This window comes from Meleagris gallopavo, chromosome 1, assembly GCF_000146605.3.
Source record: "Meleagris gallopavo isolate NT-WF06-2002-E0010 breed Aviagen turkey brand Nicholas breeding stock chromosome 1, Turkey_5.1, whole genome shotgun sequence".
In the NCBI taxonomy this organism is placed as follows: Eukaryota; Metazoa; Chordata; class Aves; order Galliformes; family Phasianidae; genus Meleagris; species Meleagris gallopavo.
In genome coordinates, this window is record NC_015011.2 from 172611783 (window position 1) to 172628659 (window position 16877).

At 36.9% G+C, this 16877-nt stretch overlaps 1 protein-coding gene across 1 annotated transcript in view; it reads left to right on the plus strand.

The window, feature by feature from the left end:
- LOC100538928 (short transient receptor potential channel 4) overlaps positions 1 to 16877 on the plus strand; it is a 39862-nt gene that overhangs the window by 10005 nt on the left and 12980 nt on the right. Inside the window, exons 3-4 of the mRNA XM_010729005.1 lie at positions 10160 to 10299; positions 15878 to 16188. Of these exons, the coding sequence (XP_010727307.1) occupies positions 10160 to 10299; positions 15878 to 16188 (451 nt within the window). The remainder of the gene's footprint in view (positions 1 to 10159; positions 10300 to 15877; positions 16189 to 16877) is intronic.

Genomic DNA, 16877 nt, shown 5'->3' on the forward strand with positions numbered 1-16877 from the left:
ATACATATATTTCATTTGATAAGTTGTCCATAATGATCTAAGGTCTCCAGCAGTTAATTTCTATTTGCCTACTACTATGTAAAAGAAGATTGAATATGCATAATTAGCACATATTAGAAGTGTCACTAGAGTTGGAGGTTCAGAGGAAAAAACGTGTATTGGGCTACATTTCCATGGAGACTATCGGTTTTACATTTTAAAAGTCTCTTAAGGAAACTTCTGCATTAATTTTGTCTTTCACATGATTAGAAGATTACGCAAGCAGTGTAAAGAGTGTGGAGATGATCTGTGGAGCAATAAGTCAATATAACAAGGCCAACAAACATTATAGCATTAAGAAAGAGTTGTGGAAAAATCTGTGAATAAGAAGAACTGGAATTGCCTTTCCTTTAATCTAAGAAAATGTGAAATAAGCTTTTGCTAGTAAGAGTTTTATTTTCTTCTTAGCAGCTGATAATTCAGACTTTCCAAGTATGCCAGATGTTTCACACTGCAGAAACATGCGCGTCTCCTATCATTGAGAATCTATCACCACTGAAAAAGCGGGACAGAAAACAACCAAACCCATGTTGTAAAAAAGTGAGGAAGAACATTTTGCACCATCAAATTTCCCATCCAGTCCCTGCATTGCCTTTGAGTGCACTGACAGTGATGCAAAGTGGAAATAAGCCTAAGTGCCTTGAAAGTAGCTTATATACAGATATTACTAGTCCCTATAGAGTTCCCCATATCTGTTCTAAGCTCGAGCAGTAGCCACCGTAAATGTTCCCTGAGTCCTCTGGGCATTTGACTCACAAGAGAATGCTGTATAATTCAGAGGAGAAAGCCAAACAACAGTTTCTTTATTTCTGGTGCTTAGAAGATGGGGCTAAAAAGCTCCTTGGCAGTTGTATGGAATGAGTGTAGCAAAAAAGGACAATTTTTAAGGCAAATTTGTTTTCATGATGCTTTTACTCTTTTGTGGGCATTGCAACTATTTTTTTTCAAAATAGTGCCTGGAGGAGTAATACATTATTACTGGATCTCTGGAACAATACTTTCCCCATCCTTTTCTTTCTGCCAGTAGCTTGTGTGAATTATTAGATTGTAGGAATCTGTGGAGCATGTGGTTGTGTTTGTGTCAACAAACTGTTATGAAGAATATATGGGAATGTACACTATTGTTAGTACTGAACACAATGCACATCCAAACTGATTGCATAGCAAGACACTTCAGATGAAGGAGTCATAAAGGTGGCAACACACATCATCTTCTAAATTTGTTAGAAAAAAATGTGTAAGAAATGTAATTATACAAATTGATAAGTTCTAGGGAACAAGTATAAAGGGTAATACAGCCAACAAAGTGAAACAGTTCATAACCAATAGTGACAAATATGGTACAGTGGAGGACAATACCTGACAAAGCTGGAATGCAACTTCAGACACAAGGGATAATGCACATAATGACCACACAAGGCTATTTATTACAAACTACTGCTCAACACAGGCTAACTACAAAGATAAATTGAATGCTCAATTCGAATACACTTATATTGGCTATGGAAAACTTCCTTCCCAATAAGCAAAATCTATAAATGAGAACTCTGATTTTATATGATAGTATCAAATAATCATGTAAAGACAAGTATTCAAGTATAAAAAGATATTAAATGTGATCTGATTTTGCTGATTGCTGATGAAAATGGGTTTTGGCAGTATCCGCAGATTCTCTTCGACCTCAGTCCCATTTTCAGTGAAATAACATTGTGCTTACTCCTCTAAAAATCAAATATTTCACTTTTGGATTTCATAATCACATAGCTTAAGGATCACAGAATCACAGGATCATAGAACACTTTTGCTTGGAAGAAACCTTTAAGCTCATTTAACTTCAACCCCTCTGCCAATGGCAGGGATACATTCCCCTCTACCGGAATCATCACTGGGTATGGATAAAATTCTTTACTTGATCAGGATAAAACAGAGTGTGCATAAGGCCCAGCTTTTATGAATTTGGTTCCTTCTAGATCTCCCACTAAAGATGCTATATACTAAGGGTTTTTTATTGATTTTTTTCTGTTATTCTTGTTGCTGGGTTTTATTTTATTTTATTGTTTGGTTGGTTTTCTTTTTTATCTCCTTCTTCTTCAGTTTCCCCTTTATCAAGAAGGTGACCGTTTTCCCACTCAGCATTATTCTTGACCAAGTACTCTCCTTAGTTAGGAGAGTCCTCAAGAGTTCTCCAAATTCTTACATGCTCATTAATAGTGGAGAGGCGTATGAATTGTTTCAGACATCCCTAAATATCCACTTCTGGACTTGCCTAGAGATTCACATGATGCCAAACTTCTCTATTCAGGGATGTGATTGCTTTTGAGAAGTGCTACGAAGGATTTTTTGTGCTTCATAGACAAATTATACATTAATTTATTCTTCTTGCACATCTTGTATTACTTTGTGGATCTTAAACATACTTGAAAGCTTTATTTCTTTTTACTAACTCCATGATAGGAGTATTCGTCATACTATTCTAGCAACATCAAGAAAATGCAACTAGTACTGGGAATAATAAAGAATATATAGATATTTGTGGATACAGCATGTTAATAAGTATCAAATTGCAGGACTCTAGTTCTAGGATACATACTGTTTTATAAATTAATGCTATCTTTGTTAATAAAAAGTAAGCCTTGCTTTTTACCTTCTCCACAATATTTTTGTGAAACTAAGAAAGAATTAAATCAACTTCAATAAATGCTTGCCAGAAAGTTTCAATGAAGTCATGGAGATTAATGTGCAGCATTATGCATGGTCCACTCCTTGTGTAAACTTGGAGAGCTTAACAGGTGTGCAAGCAGTAAATGCGAATATATTTTTTCCTTAAACAGATTTATAGACCCTCATGCAAAAGTACTTGAAAAAATGGACCTATGCATTTGGATGGATATTTTTCTCTCTACAGCATCATTTTAGAGCAGAATTCAAACATAGAAACGTGCAGAATTTTTGTTTTGTATCTCCATACTGAAGTATCTGTCCATAATCCCTTACTCTAAACTCAGGCATTTAGCAAGTTAGGTCATGAAACGGTTAAATCAAAGTCAACATTAAAAGAAAGCAGCTCAGATGCCTACAAAGTGGAAACTGACATAAGTATTGAAGTCTTTGAAAATCTAATACTTTTTGGATGTACCTATGATAAATGTCCTACAGGAAACCTATACCTTTTTTAACAGTACATGAAGAGGCAGCTTTAATAACCCCAGGACATCTAACACGACACTAGGCACTTCTGCTTAAGCACATGATCTATCCCAAAAACACAGTCTTCCATGCTTCTTGAGATTGTGACAACTACATCATCTCTGTGTGATATGGAAGGCTTAGGTACACAGAATATGAACAGTTTGCATGAGAACTTTATTAGCCCCTTTGGCCAACTCGTATTGAACATAACAGTTAATCCAGGGTTGCAGTTTATTTCTGTGTGATCCACTGGATATTTTTTCTTGGTTTATAGTTCTGTTCTTTACCAAAACCGTGTTTTACAGAAGCATAACAGGAGAAGAAAAAGGGTTGATAAAGTTTAGACGTAGTAAGTTAAATCTCCTTTAAAATGCCATTATGACAACATACCACAATTCATTTGCATTTCACAACATTTTGCTAAAGAAATTCAGAAGATTTTCTGAAAAAAAAAGTAATTGCTAATTACATATGTTTCCTTTCAGCATTCATGAGAGTACTGAAAAAGTCAGACCTCTTGCCATTTAAGATTCTAGGTAAAGTGATCAGCTCTCCCACTCATATAGACAAATTTCTGAATAAATACTCAAGCAGCTAATCTGATATTTGATGAAACTACTCCATAAATACTTAAGGAAGTGTTCAATTCTGATTGTCCAGAACATTTTCCCTATCATAGAACTATTTTTCACCATAGTAACAATCATTAGCTATGCATTTTTGCCAGTGATGGAAAGGATCCTGCATGCCATGCTCAAGAAAATCTGCACCAGTGTAGGTGACATTTGCTACAACAGCATTGTTTCTAGAAAAATATTGCCAACACCTCACTGTGCTCACATCCACTGTATGGTCTCTGTAAACATTTAGCAAGCCTCATTGGGTGCAATTTTTTCAGCCTGGAAGACCTTTGTTTCATATGCACTTCCATGTCAGATGCCATTGTGTCAGACAGATCCTGTGCTGCATCTGTCACAAGGCAACAAAATGTAAACAAATATTGGCAGGAAGGTTCAGCTTCTACTGCTGTACCACCAACATCTGCCTCTGACGTCATGGGACAATATTAAAAAATAGGAGGCACTACTTTTGGAGCATCTCTCATATTTGTATGTGTAATATATGTGTGTGTATATATATAATGTCATAGTTAATGTTGTGCTTAGACTAGTTTCTTTTGCAGGTGATCAGTATTTCTTGGAAATTATACTTTTCCTTGAACACATGAGTAAATATACTGTTGATAAATGATGAGCACTGAATGGATTCAGCTTTGATAGAGTGGAACTTGAATGCTCCATATTCTTTATATTTTTCTTTACCTTTTGTCTGTACTCCAGAGATATTAAAGAAGCTCATTTTCACTGCTTCCACATTGTGGGGAAGTTGAATTGTGCAGCTAAGAAAGTGAGGACGAAGAGTAAACTGATTTTAGATATGAAGTATTCTCAGTGTTGAGATGTGTGTTCAGACAATTTAAACTGGCAGTAGTCCCAGATTCAGGTTACTTGAGTATACTGTCCTGAAAAGAGAGCTGGGAGAACAGTACCTCTGGCTATGCCATTCCCAGCTTGTGGCCTGACCTTATGCAGATCACAGATGCTCCACAAACGTCCATTTCCCTATGCATAGGAGAAAGCATGGGATCATACAATAGTTTGGATTGGAAGGGGCATTAAAGATCATCTAGTTCCAATCTCCCTGCTATAGGCAGGGACATTCTCACTTAATCAGGTTCCTCAAAACCCCATCCAACCTGGCCTTGAACGCCTCCAGGGAAGGGACATCCCCAATTTCTCTGTGCCAGTGCCTCATCATTCTCATAGTAAAGAATTTCTTCCTTATATCTAATTGAAATACATGCTATTTCAGTTTAAAGCCATTAGACCTTGTCTTATGGTTACAAGCCCTTGTGTCAAAAAAAGAAAAAAGAAAAAAAATAAAAGAAAACCACCCTGGTTGCTTTTGAATTAATGCATGTTTCACTGCAATAGCTGTATTTCGTTAACAAAATATGCCCTAGAATTACACCAGAAGAGCTCACTGTTCCTCTTGCCACTATCATAAACCTTCAGTAGAAATCAGTTTGTCAGATCATGTGTAAAACAGAAGAGAGATTTCAAGCCTTATTAAAGCTCACTGAATTCCCTGGAATGACCTCCCCTTGTTTCTGAGAGCATTAGATCTTTAGCATCTTGTCTCACTTCTTGTACCTGTAAAAACTCTACAGTAATTTGCAGAGAAAAGTTGAGTTTGACAATTAACTACTTTCACAGCCCAGTGAAAACATACTGAAAGGCTGTTGTACTTGGCATGCAGAGACTGACTCTGAAGAGCCTTCTTCTTCCCATCACTAAATAGTAAGGAATAAAAATAGCACAGAGCTCTAAACATTTCACAGGAAAGGTAAGGGCAAAACTAGCTAGGAATCCACAAATCTTTTTAAAGACAAAGTTCAGAATATTGTCATAACTTTCTTTCACAATCAAGCGAATTATCAATCAAACTGTGCTACAGCCAAGTTGCGTTGATCAGCTTACTTGCGTAATACTTCACAGTGCTTCACAAAATGTCTCCATGCTGCTTATAATTCCCAGGTCCTCATGTGGTCTGCAGGATTCCTGCCCTGTATTTAAGTTTATTTCATTCATTAAAACGATAAGATACTAACTCACATTAATTTGTATAGTGCCAACCTGTTTCAAAATATCCATGCTATTATTTCTCTTTCTTTACTTGGCTTTTAAGCTATAAACAACAATAAATGTTTCAATGTCTTCAGCATCTTGTTTTAAATCCTTGATTAATAAGGTGGAATAGCTGCATAATGCTGATAATTTACGTGGAAATAAATGATAAAAACAGGATGATGAGGACTGGACTCCTCAGATAATAAAGTAGTCAGGTTGTGTACAGATACTCTTAAGTATTCCAACTAGAAAGGGAGAGCATGCAAGGTCACAGAGAAAATACTTCCTTGATTTCTGCGTGTTTCTTTCATTAAGAAAAAATACATCAATTTTCCTATCTGCTATCTGATTCTCCCAGTGAATATAAGAAAACAAAATTGGCATGTGTCAGACTCTGTTAAGAGAAGACCTGGCTTCTCCCTGCTGACTTCTCCCTCTTGCAAAAAGTTCCTTTTTATGATCTACAACAACATTTCACAATCTCTGGATGTATGACTACAAATTAACTCCAAACCACGCAGCTTGGAATCTTGGAGGCTCCTTGCCCAGTGTAGAACCATCATGTAGGCTTACTAGGCCTTGAAGAAGTCTTTGGTTTTGCAGAAAGACTCTACACTTTTCTAGGATAACCCTCCATGTGCATTTGGGAGGACTTACAGAACATTCCAGTTCTTCCAGCATTCACTATTTCAATACCCATCAGAATACCTATCCATAGAGACCTGGTATCTCCAAAGAACCAGTTTCCATGGTGTCATTCACACGGAGATACAGATCTTGGCAATTTATCTTAGGACTTTGTATTCTCCCAAGATTCTCATTCAAAGAGAATATTAGGTATCTGACATGCCTGGGAAATGCTATTGTTCACATATGGATATGGTCACGTGCTTGTCACGAGCATAGAATCCATTTGTTGGAATATTCATCTCAAACCTGAACACCTGACACCAAAAGCAGTGTTAAAAGCAGAAAAGTACCAATACGTGGTACAGAATCTCATGCCTCCAAATCCCACTTCAGTATCATGGGCCATAAAAGCTTTTAAAGTTTTGACCCAGACTCTGAGTCTCAAGGCATGGAAACTGCTCAAAAGCAGTGATATTTTTTAAAAAATACTGAATATAAATGAGTTCCACTTCACTGAAGAGCTCCTAATCAGATCTTTCCCTGATTTCTACATTAGCAGTAGACTGTGAGACTAGGTTTCATCTGACTAAAGGTAGATATCTGTAGTCCAGAATCTGTATTTGTGCCAGATACCCTCTCTCTCCATTGAATTTAAAGGGAATCCAAGGTGGCTACCTCAAACAGATGGAGCTGTTTGCATTGTAGACAATTAAAATTGGGTCAGAAAAATCTCATCCCCAGCCACAGTGAATCTGCTTTGTGTCAGCTGCTGAACAGAAAAGAATAATTTTATCACTTAATTATCACTTAATGGAGACGATCTGCTCCATTATGGTCAGTTAGAGTCAGCTTCTCTGGAGTCCCATAAAATCTCAGTAACTGCGTTTATTTAAGGAGTTCGCACTTACATATTTGGATGTCAAGAATGACTAATATATCAAATCTCCAGCATAGCCAAAAATAATGTAGGATTTCCAAAATCATTTGCTTAAGAAGAGCAGTCCCTGCATCAGAATAAAACTGATATGTAATATTGGACCAATAAAATAAAATCAGCAATATTGCGATATCAAATTATATTCACAATTTTTCACTGACAAACAATTTTAACACTATTCTGTTCCACTAGAAATCTTTAATAGGTCAGTATTTCTCTTAACATCAAATTTATAAATATATTTCATTTTCGGAGAAGAAGGAACTGGTTGGAATAATAGTGTGGCTTTTCATTCACAAAACAAAAGATCTATGCCAAAGCATTAGATGGTATTTATTTTTCAGTTTGTACATAATTCTATATTTCCGTCAGTGCTACCAAAGTATGTGATGCTGAACAGCAGTCTTACAGAGAATAGCCCTTTTGCATTTATGTCAGTTCATGTGTCTTTGGCAGTTGTAAATCATGGAGTACTTCAGCAGAAGACTTCAATGAATTTAGAGCCTTTAGGTATTTATTTTATTGATCAGCCCAAACTGCTCCTCCTCTAAGCATATTTTAAAGGAAATATTTAACTGCAATGAATTAGAAAAGATTTTGTTTAGTTATGTCATTGTATTCTATTTCTATAAAGCTTTTTATTATTATTATTCATTTCATTTCATTTCATTTTTTAAAATTTGGAAGCTTTTTATCAATGCAGCTGTCTGCTTTCTGAGTGACAGGAGTCATCCCAGTGTCAAGATCGCTCAATAAAAATTGGCAAGGATCTGTTCACTAACAACGAGGCTTAGGGTTCATAGCTCTATTCCAAGTCTTTGTCTCCAGGTCTCTTCTGAGCCCCACCACAGGCTCCTGTGGCACACTGAATTTTATGTGCTGTTCCACGGTTTGAGCAGGACCAATTCAAAGCAGTGTTTGAAATGTGACGAGTATATTACAGCCCACAAAACCACTGCTTTTATGACCTGATGATGCTCAAGATGTTGTGCCTAAAGCATAGAAAAAGACCAAGCAAAATATTTGCAAGTACACTGACTACATGTTGAATGCCGGAGGGCAGTCTGGAGGGAAGAGAGAGCCAGATCTTCCATAGTCTTGTTTGTATTCTGTGACAGGAGTGTGCAGCCCTTTGTGCAGCCCTTTGAAAAGCAGATGGTTAAGGCTTTGCACAGGCTGAAACTGACAGGCATTTATGAGCCTGCCTAGTAAACCTGTGAAGGTATATTCCCATTGTGATGGTGCTCGGGCAAAAAGTAGGAGCAGCGGACACATAATGGATGTTCCTACAACTATGCAGGCAGGTGAAATAGTGATGATGATGTGTTTGAAAAAGAACTGTATGAAAATAAAAGTTGCTGGATCTATTAGATGATTCAGATTCTTCTGAGGCTCCTGATTTGTGATGATAACTTGCAGAAACAAAATGGGAATATGTATCTGAGATCTGATGGGACAAGGTAGAGAGGAAAGGAATTTTTCCTTTGAAAAGCAATCAAGAGACAAAATGACTTAATCCAAAACACTACACAATCAAATTGTACTCATCCCATCTATCCCCCCCCATTTGACCTCATTTACCCTTACAGTCAACACTGAGACAAAACTTCAAGGTTCAAAGTCAGCTAAGCTATGACTTAAGGTGATGTGGATCCTGCATGAAATCTGTTCAATACTTTCTAAAAGAACATATGATTAGCAGCTGAAGGAAAGCCATGATGAATTAACTGTATCTCAACATCCATATGTTGTAGGCTGGCCTTAATTGCTGTAAATGTTGTCTCTTCAGTGAGCACGAAAGTAGGAAATTCTTTTAAGCAAATAATAACAGAAAAAAATGTAAAAACTCTACTGGCATTACAAAAAGATCTGTTGGTAATATGCAGTGTGCCTCTAAATATCCCATTGCTGTTTATGTGTTTTATCATTCCATATAATGCAGAGCAAAGCATGTCTTCTTTTGCAAACATATGTAATAAATCACATTTTGTATGTAGACAATATGAATCCATTCAGTAAATACAGTATTTGGAGTAGGCCCTTCAGAGAGATTTTACAGTTTGCAGCACTTGGGAGTCTCCACACAGTTGTTTCTGAAGCTGTTGAATTGAGGTGGTGTCAGACAACTTGCAAGATTTCCCACTGTTTTGCAAACCTGAACAAAGTTTCTATTCCTTTAGACCCCAAGGGAAGGAATCAACAAAATATTTTTGATGTAAGAAACTGTTCTTTCCCATAGGAAAGGCAGACTTTACTTCAGCTTTGGCAGCAAACAATAGAAATTCTATCCCTTACAGTGTTTGTTTCAATTTAAATAAATTAATGAGTTGGCTTGGCTCCTGCAATCTCCAGTTGAACCCTATTGCAGTAGATAATGAGGACAAGGTTGGCAGTAGTGACTGGTTTTGAGACTTTCTTTATACTTATTAGGATATGATGGAAAAGGGGATTGAAGAAGTTATTTTTATTATTAGTTATTCCTGAAAAGTTAATTCCAGAAACATTAATTGAAAAATAAAATTTCACCTGATTAGATATGTAATTTAGAGCACTCATCCACCTCCCCTATGTAACTAACGTAAGGAAACTCAATCTATTGTGAGATAAGTGTCTAGAATAGTTGCAGACGTTTTTATTTAGTGTTCATGCTTAATGAATTATGTTCTATTTACAGGCTTTATCTGGGGTGAAATTAAACAGATGTGGGATGGTGGACTACAGGACTACATTCATGATTGGTGGAACCTCATGGATTTTGTAATGAACTCCTTGTACTTAGCAACAATCTCTTTGAAAATTGTTGCATTTTCAAAGGTAACTTTATTTTTATTATTTATTTCAGCAAAATATTTAAGGTAACAAATTAGGCTTCTTTTCTTCTGTACTTGATGGTTTTCAGGCTGAACAATGTAAAAGATGCTTAATTTGCTCATGAATCTTCTGCAGCTATGAGAATAAGTCAGACCAGAATAAGAGCAAACAAAAGACTGCAGCTAATTTTTTTTCTTCTCCTTGTCTCAGGCAATTCTTTTTTCTTTTTCTTTTTCTTTTCTTTTTTTTAAATCCTTAATAGTTATTTTACTATAATATTTTTCAAAAAGGCAAATCACATCTAATACTTAATATTGTTTGTACAATGTTAAGTTTTATTTTATTTAGTCTTTGCCTATTTTTCAGTAAGAAGTAACCATCCCTAAGAAAATTTTAACTACCATGCAAAACTAACAGAAAGTATTACTTAAAATTAGGGAGAAAAAATGCTGAAGAACAAGATTTTATTTTATTTTTTTTAATCTAAAAAATCACAAGTGCAACTTAATTAGAAATTAAAACTAAATGGCATAATCCAATATCACGTATTGGATATATTCATTTTCTCACCTATTTCATGGACTTTTTACTAGCTCTGCTTGAAATTTCCTCCAGTAAAGCAGTCTTTGCAAAATCATGTAACATGTCACATTTCCTATGTAAATCCATAATACAACAGCAATTGCTTCTAAAGATGAAATATTTGCATTACAAATGGCCTCAAATGCAAGAAAACCACAGCTGAAAAGAAACGAAAGCATTTCTTAGCATCTGTCTCAAAGATCTTGTCACATCCAAGATAACAAGTCCTTTTTTACTGGCTGCTCTAATCAGCATTGTACTTTTGCTGTTTCGAGTTCCCTGTCACCATCTACCCCATATATACAGAAGCAGTCTCTGAACTGCCAAGATCCTTTTGGCTGGAAGAAAATAGGAAACAGCCGTCAAGTATCTGGTTACTGTCCCTAAACTGCAGCTGTTCCTATGGCAGTCCCGCCATTTGTATAGAGCAACATAGGAAACTCTTATTTATGTCATCTGATGATTATCCACAAGGGTACAAATGTGAGCTGATCAGAGGCAGGGATAAGCAAAGCCGTGATGAACTGGCACAACGGCCTCCTCCTATCACAGAAGGTTTCTGACTGCGAACTCTTGGAAATCTTCTCAATAAAAGAAATTTTGACGTGTTGCCTGAAAGAGAAAAAGGCTCAAATGTGTGGGAAGAGATATCATTTAAAGTTGGTGGATGCACAAGGTTTTCTCATCATAAAGTGACTGGAACATAAACAGTCATTCCACCATTCCAGGTAGCAAAGCAAGTAATTCACTGAAAATGCATGTTTCCAAAGCATTGGAGATGGCCAATTACTCACTTTAGAGTAATATTAATTACAAGATATTATAATTATTTAATCCCAGATAGCTTGTGCTTGTGGTAATCAGATTCCAAGATGAAAGTATGTTAATGTGCATCCATCGCTCTCCAAATTAGAGCTTGCATGCCAATCATAATCATCACAGTTCATAAAGCACTATCTTTGGCTCTGCAGCAAATTTTTTTTTACTGCATATGGAATGTTGCACCCAAATTACTATCCTGTACTTCTAAAGAGCCTCAGTTTTGGTAGACAGTCAAAACAATGTATGTACAATGATGTGAGGAACCAAGTAATGCAAGTGTAACTTACTTCCTTCAGACACCTGCAACAGGGTTCCCCAGCTCTGAGTGGTGGTTGAGAGGATTCCAAATGTAAGCAGAACATTTTGATACAAAACTTTTGCTTTCATTTCCTAAATCTTTCAATATAGGTTTTTCTAAAATACAGCTTTTCTGTATTTCTCTTTTATCAAATCACTATGCTAATATTTTTGATGCATCTTATCTTCTTTGAATCACTGCAGCATCTCAAGCTGCATAAGAAGCCATTTTAACCAACTCCTTTGAATCAAAGGGTGAGAGTATCATAGAATCACAGAATCATAAAATGGTTCGGGTTGGAAGAGACCTTTAAGATCACCTATTCCAACCCGCCTGCTATGGGCAGGGACACCTCTCAGTAGCCAGGTTGCCTGGCCTTGAATGTTTCTATGTAGGGGGCATTCAGAACTTCACTGTGCAACCTGTTCCAGTGCCTCACCACACTCACAGTAAAGAATTTCTTACTAATATCTAGTCTAAATCTATCCCCTCCTCTGGACCCTCTCCAACAGCTCTGTGTCCGTATGCTGGGGGACCCAGAATTGGACATAGTACTCCAGGTGGGATCTCATGAGAGCAGAATAGAGAGGCAGGATCACCTCCCTTGACCTGCTGGTCACATTTCTCTTCATGCAACCCAGGATACGGTTGGCCTTCTGAACTGTAAGAGCACATTGCCAGCTCATGTTGAATCTCTCATCAATCAACACTCCCACATCCTTCTCCTGAGGGCTGTTCTCAAGCCATTCTCTGCCCAACTTGTATTTGTGCTTGGGATTTCCCCAACCCAGGTGCAGGACCTTGCACTTGTCCTTGTTGAACTTCATGAGGTTAGCATGGGCCCACTTCTTAAGCCTGCCTAGGTTCCTCTGGATGACATCCCTTCCCTCAACTGCAGCACTCAGCTTGGTTTCATCTGCAAACTTGCTGAGGGTGCACTCGATCCCACTGTCTATGTCACCTACAAAGATATTAAATAACACTGGTCCCAGCACCAGTCACTGAGGAATGCCACTCATCGCAAGTCTCCACTTTGACACTGAGCTACTGATTGCAATTCTCTGAGTATGACCATCCAGCAATTCCTTATCCATCAAATCCATTTTTCTCCAATTTGCAACCAGGACATCATGAGAAATAATGTCAAACACTTTACACAAGTCCAGGAAGATGACATCAGTTGTTATTCCTATATCTACTGACACTGTAACTCCTTGATGAAAGGCCTCCAAGTTTGTCAGGCATGACTTGCCCTTGGTGAAGCCAAGATGGTTACCACCAATCACCTCATCTTTATCTTCCATGTGCCTCATTAGGGCCTTCAGGAGAATCTTCCCATGATATTGCCAGGCACAGAGGTGAGACTGACTGGCCTGCAGTTTCCTGGATAGTCTTTTGTTCCCTGCTTGAAAATGGAAGTTATGTTTCCCCTTTTTCAATAAGTGGGAATTTCACCAGAACTTTTAATTATGATGAATAGTGGCTTGACAAATTCATCTGCCAGTTCTATCAGAAGCTGTGGATGGATCTTGCTGGATCCCATGGACTTGTGCACCTTCAGGTTCTTTAGACTGTCACAAACCTGATCTTCACTTACAGCACGTGGATCTTCCTTCTCCCTTTGCTTTCTGCAGCATAGGCGGTGTGGCTAGAGCCCTTGCCGGTGAAGACTGAGGCAAAGAAGTCATTGAGAACCTCAGCCTTCTCTGTATCCCTTGTGACCAGGTCTCCATTTTCCTTCCAGAGAGGGCCCGCATGTCCCCTGTCCTTCCTTTTATCACTGATATAACTGTAGAATTTCTTCTTGCTCCTCTTAATGTCCCTGGCTAGATGTAATTCTTTCTGGGTTTTATCTTTCTTTACCTGGTCCCTGGCTGCTCAGATGGCTTTTCTGTATTCCTCCCAGGTAATTCATTCCTACTTCCACTTTCTGTAGACCTTCTTTTTGTGCATAAGTAAGTTCACTAGCTCCTAGTTGATCTATGGAGGCCTTCTGGCATTCTTGCCTGCCTTCCTTTTTCTCAGATCTCTTGTGTGATAGATGTTCTTAGAGTAAAATTTACTGTTTATTGCCTATTTGAGGCTCTCTGAGTGATGTACTGATTAAGTGGATGGTTATTATTTACAACAGCTGATATAATAGTGTAATATTCACAAAAGATTGTTGAAAATTCACCAAAGAGTGCTCAGGATGAGCAAACTGTTAAGACAGATCAAAGTTATCTGCTTCATTTTCAGTATTCAGGAAAAAAAATGATGGGTACATCTCATATTTTTCAAAAGGCTATGCTCTTTGCCTCTAATTGTATATCAGTGTGTAAGGTCTTTAAACTGTTACATCCACTAAAAATGCTCTCTCCCTGATAAATAACAGCATGATAAATAGTGATAAAAGATAAAGTCGTTTCATTTTACAGGAGTACAGGATGACTAATTTTAAGCAACACATCTGATATGATTGAGGCTTATAAATATAAACAGAAGAGGTTGTGCTCTAAAAAAAACAGTTGCTTTTGTGTTTTTGGAAGAGTATTTATTTTGTAATGGTATATCAAATGATGTACAATGCCAAGTCATGTGTAAAACCTGTTTGATTTATCTTCAATATTTTCTAAACCGGAGCACTGAACCAAGTGCTGTCCATTCCCAGCTCTGCTAGAGAATGCATGCAAATTCATGTTATTGATTATATGAGTCAGTCTCCGACATAAAAATCTAGTAGGAAAACATATTCCTGTTCAAGGCAAGAGCTCTGAAAAGTAATTGAAAATGTGTTTTTATCTCTACATTTATTATCTTAATGATCACCATGTCAGATACACTCTGCTTAGTAGCAAATGAAAAACTTATGCCACCAATTCTGCAGAAGCGGACATTTTTTTAACTCCTTGCATTGTAAAACAAGGCATTGTTTTTGGGCATTGGTATGGCCTCTGCTGCCATAATTGCAAAAAAGCAATTCCAGCATGGTAATAGGATCCTGCCCCAACAAACACTGTGACGGAAAACGCTTAGATCAAGAGCAGCCCTGTTCTGTGGATGCTGAACATGGAGTGGAAATGTGATGTATGGCTATACTGTTATATCTGGCCACAGCTGACAGGACCTTTCCTTACCACTGAAGACATGCTGAACATCTCTGAAGGATGTGTCTGGGTGGCCCAGAGTAGATATATACAGCCTGTATCATAGTCTGTCTTTATATCTGCTTCACATTATACTATCGCATAGTTTTAGAGGGCTTCGTAGCTTAGATTCTGTCCTCTGATACATCTTGTAAAGCAGATTAATGAGACCCAATAAATCATGAGTTTGCCACAGTAGTTAAGCACTAGCTGAAAGTAACATCTTTCATCTTCAGTAAATGTTTTGGTAGAGCTGGAACAGTGAAGAATCGCATTTCCAAGGATCAGACTCTTTGATAATGAGATACACAAACAGTTTGCCATGGTTCATTAATAAACCACTTTTCCATCATTTGTAAATGTTAGTGATTAAGCAACATATTTATTCCTTGGTTAAATATTTTATTCCAACTTTTTCAAAGTTTTTCATTCATTCATTTTTCATTCATTATTGTTATTATTACTTCAACAGAATTGTTAGAAATTATTTTGCTTCTGTAAAAGTCATAATCAAATGCAAAGTGCAGTAAAAAAGAAGAAAGTTTAGAGTGACCCAAAGATGGAAATGTAGAATGAGTACTCCATTTTTGTTTTTGCTAAGATAAAAAAACACTCAAACAGATAACACCTTCCAAAATACATTCATTTTTATTGTACTCTCAGCAAATTAATGGGATGGCTCATACAGAAACAGACACTGTTTGTTCATATATACAGAGGAGTAATTTTTCTTTTCCCTTCTGCTTGTTTTCAGTATAGCGGGTTGCTTCCACGGCAGAGCTGGGATATGTGGCATCCAACACTGGTGGCTGAGGCACTGTTTGCAATTGCAAACATCTTTAGCTCCTTACGCTTGATCTCATTATTCACTGCAAATTCTCACCTGGGACCTCTGCAGATATCTCTAGGAAGAATGCTGCTGGACATTTTGAAATTTCTTTTCATATACTGCCTTGTGCTGCTAGCATTTGCAAATGGATTGAACCAGCTGTACTTCTACTATGAGACACAAGAAACCAAGTGCAAAGGGATACGATGTGCGGAGCAGAATAATGCATTTTCAACGTAAGTGACTGATCTATTTGTACCTTCACCCCAACATTTTACTCACTTAGATGTTGCTTACAGAAAAGAGGCTGTCTTTTTGTTCTCTTTTGGTATCTTTTTGGTCAGTGGAATCCTGACAGACACTCCTAAAGTTAATAAAAAATAAATAAAATGAATAAAAATAAATAAAATGAATATAAATAATTAAATAAATAAGTAAATAAATAAAAATAATAATAATAATTAAAAAAAATAAATCCAGTTAACATTATATGAGTGTATAATAATGTTCATCCTATGCTGCAGCGAAGTCTATATAACCCAAGATATATTAAAAGATAAAATAAAGAAGAAGGGGAAAGATAATGTGAGATTAGAAAGTACATATTTAGAATTCAGGGATCACCAGGTCAGAGTTTTCTTATCTAGGCAGCTGTTGCTCTGTAATTTTTCTATATCTACTTGTGGGCATTAAATAAGTCTGGAGTTGCAAAACATAAAGATTCCTTGTAATTGTGATAAACTCAGGAAGGAAAAAAAAATCATTCCATTCCAGACTTCCACAGACACAGAGTCCATTCTACACGTTCAAATTTGTATTCTAATTTATATTTTAACATTTTTTTACTTTGTCTTTCACTTAAAAATCAATTTTACTTTTCTCTGTTCTTTAATTCATTCATAGCACCTAAACCTATCAAACGAAT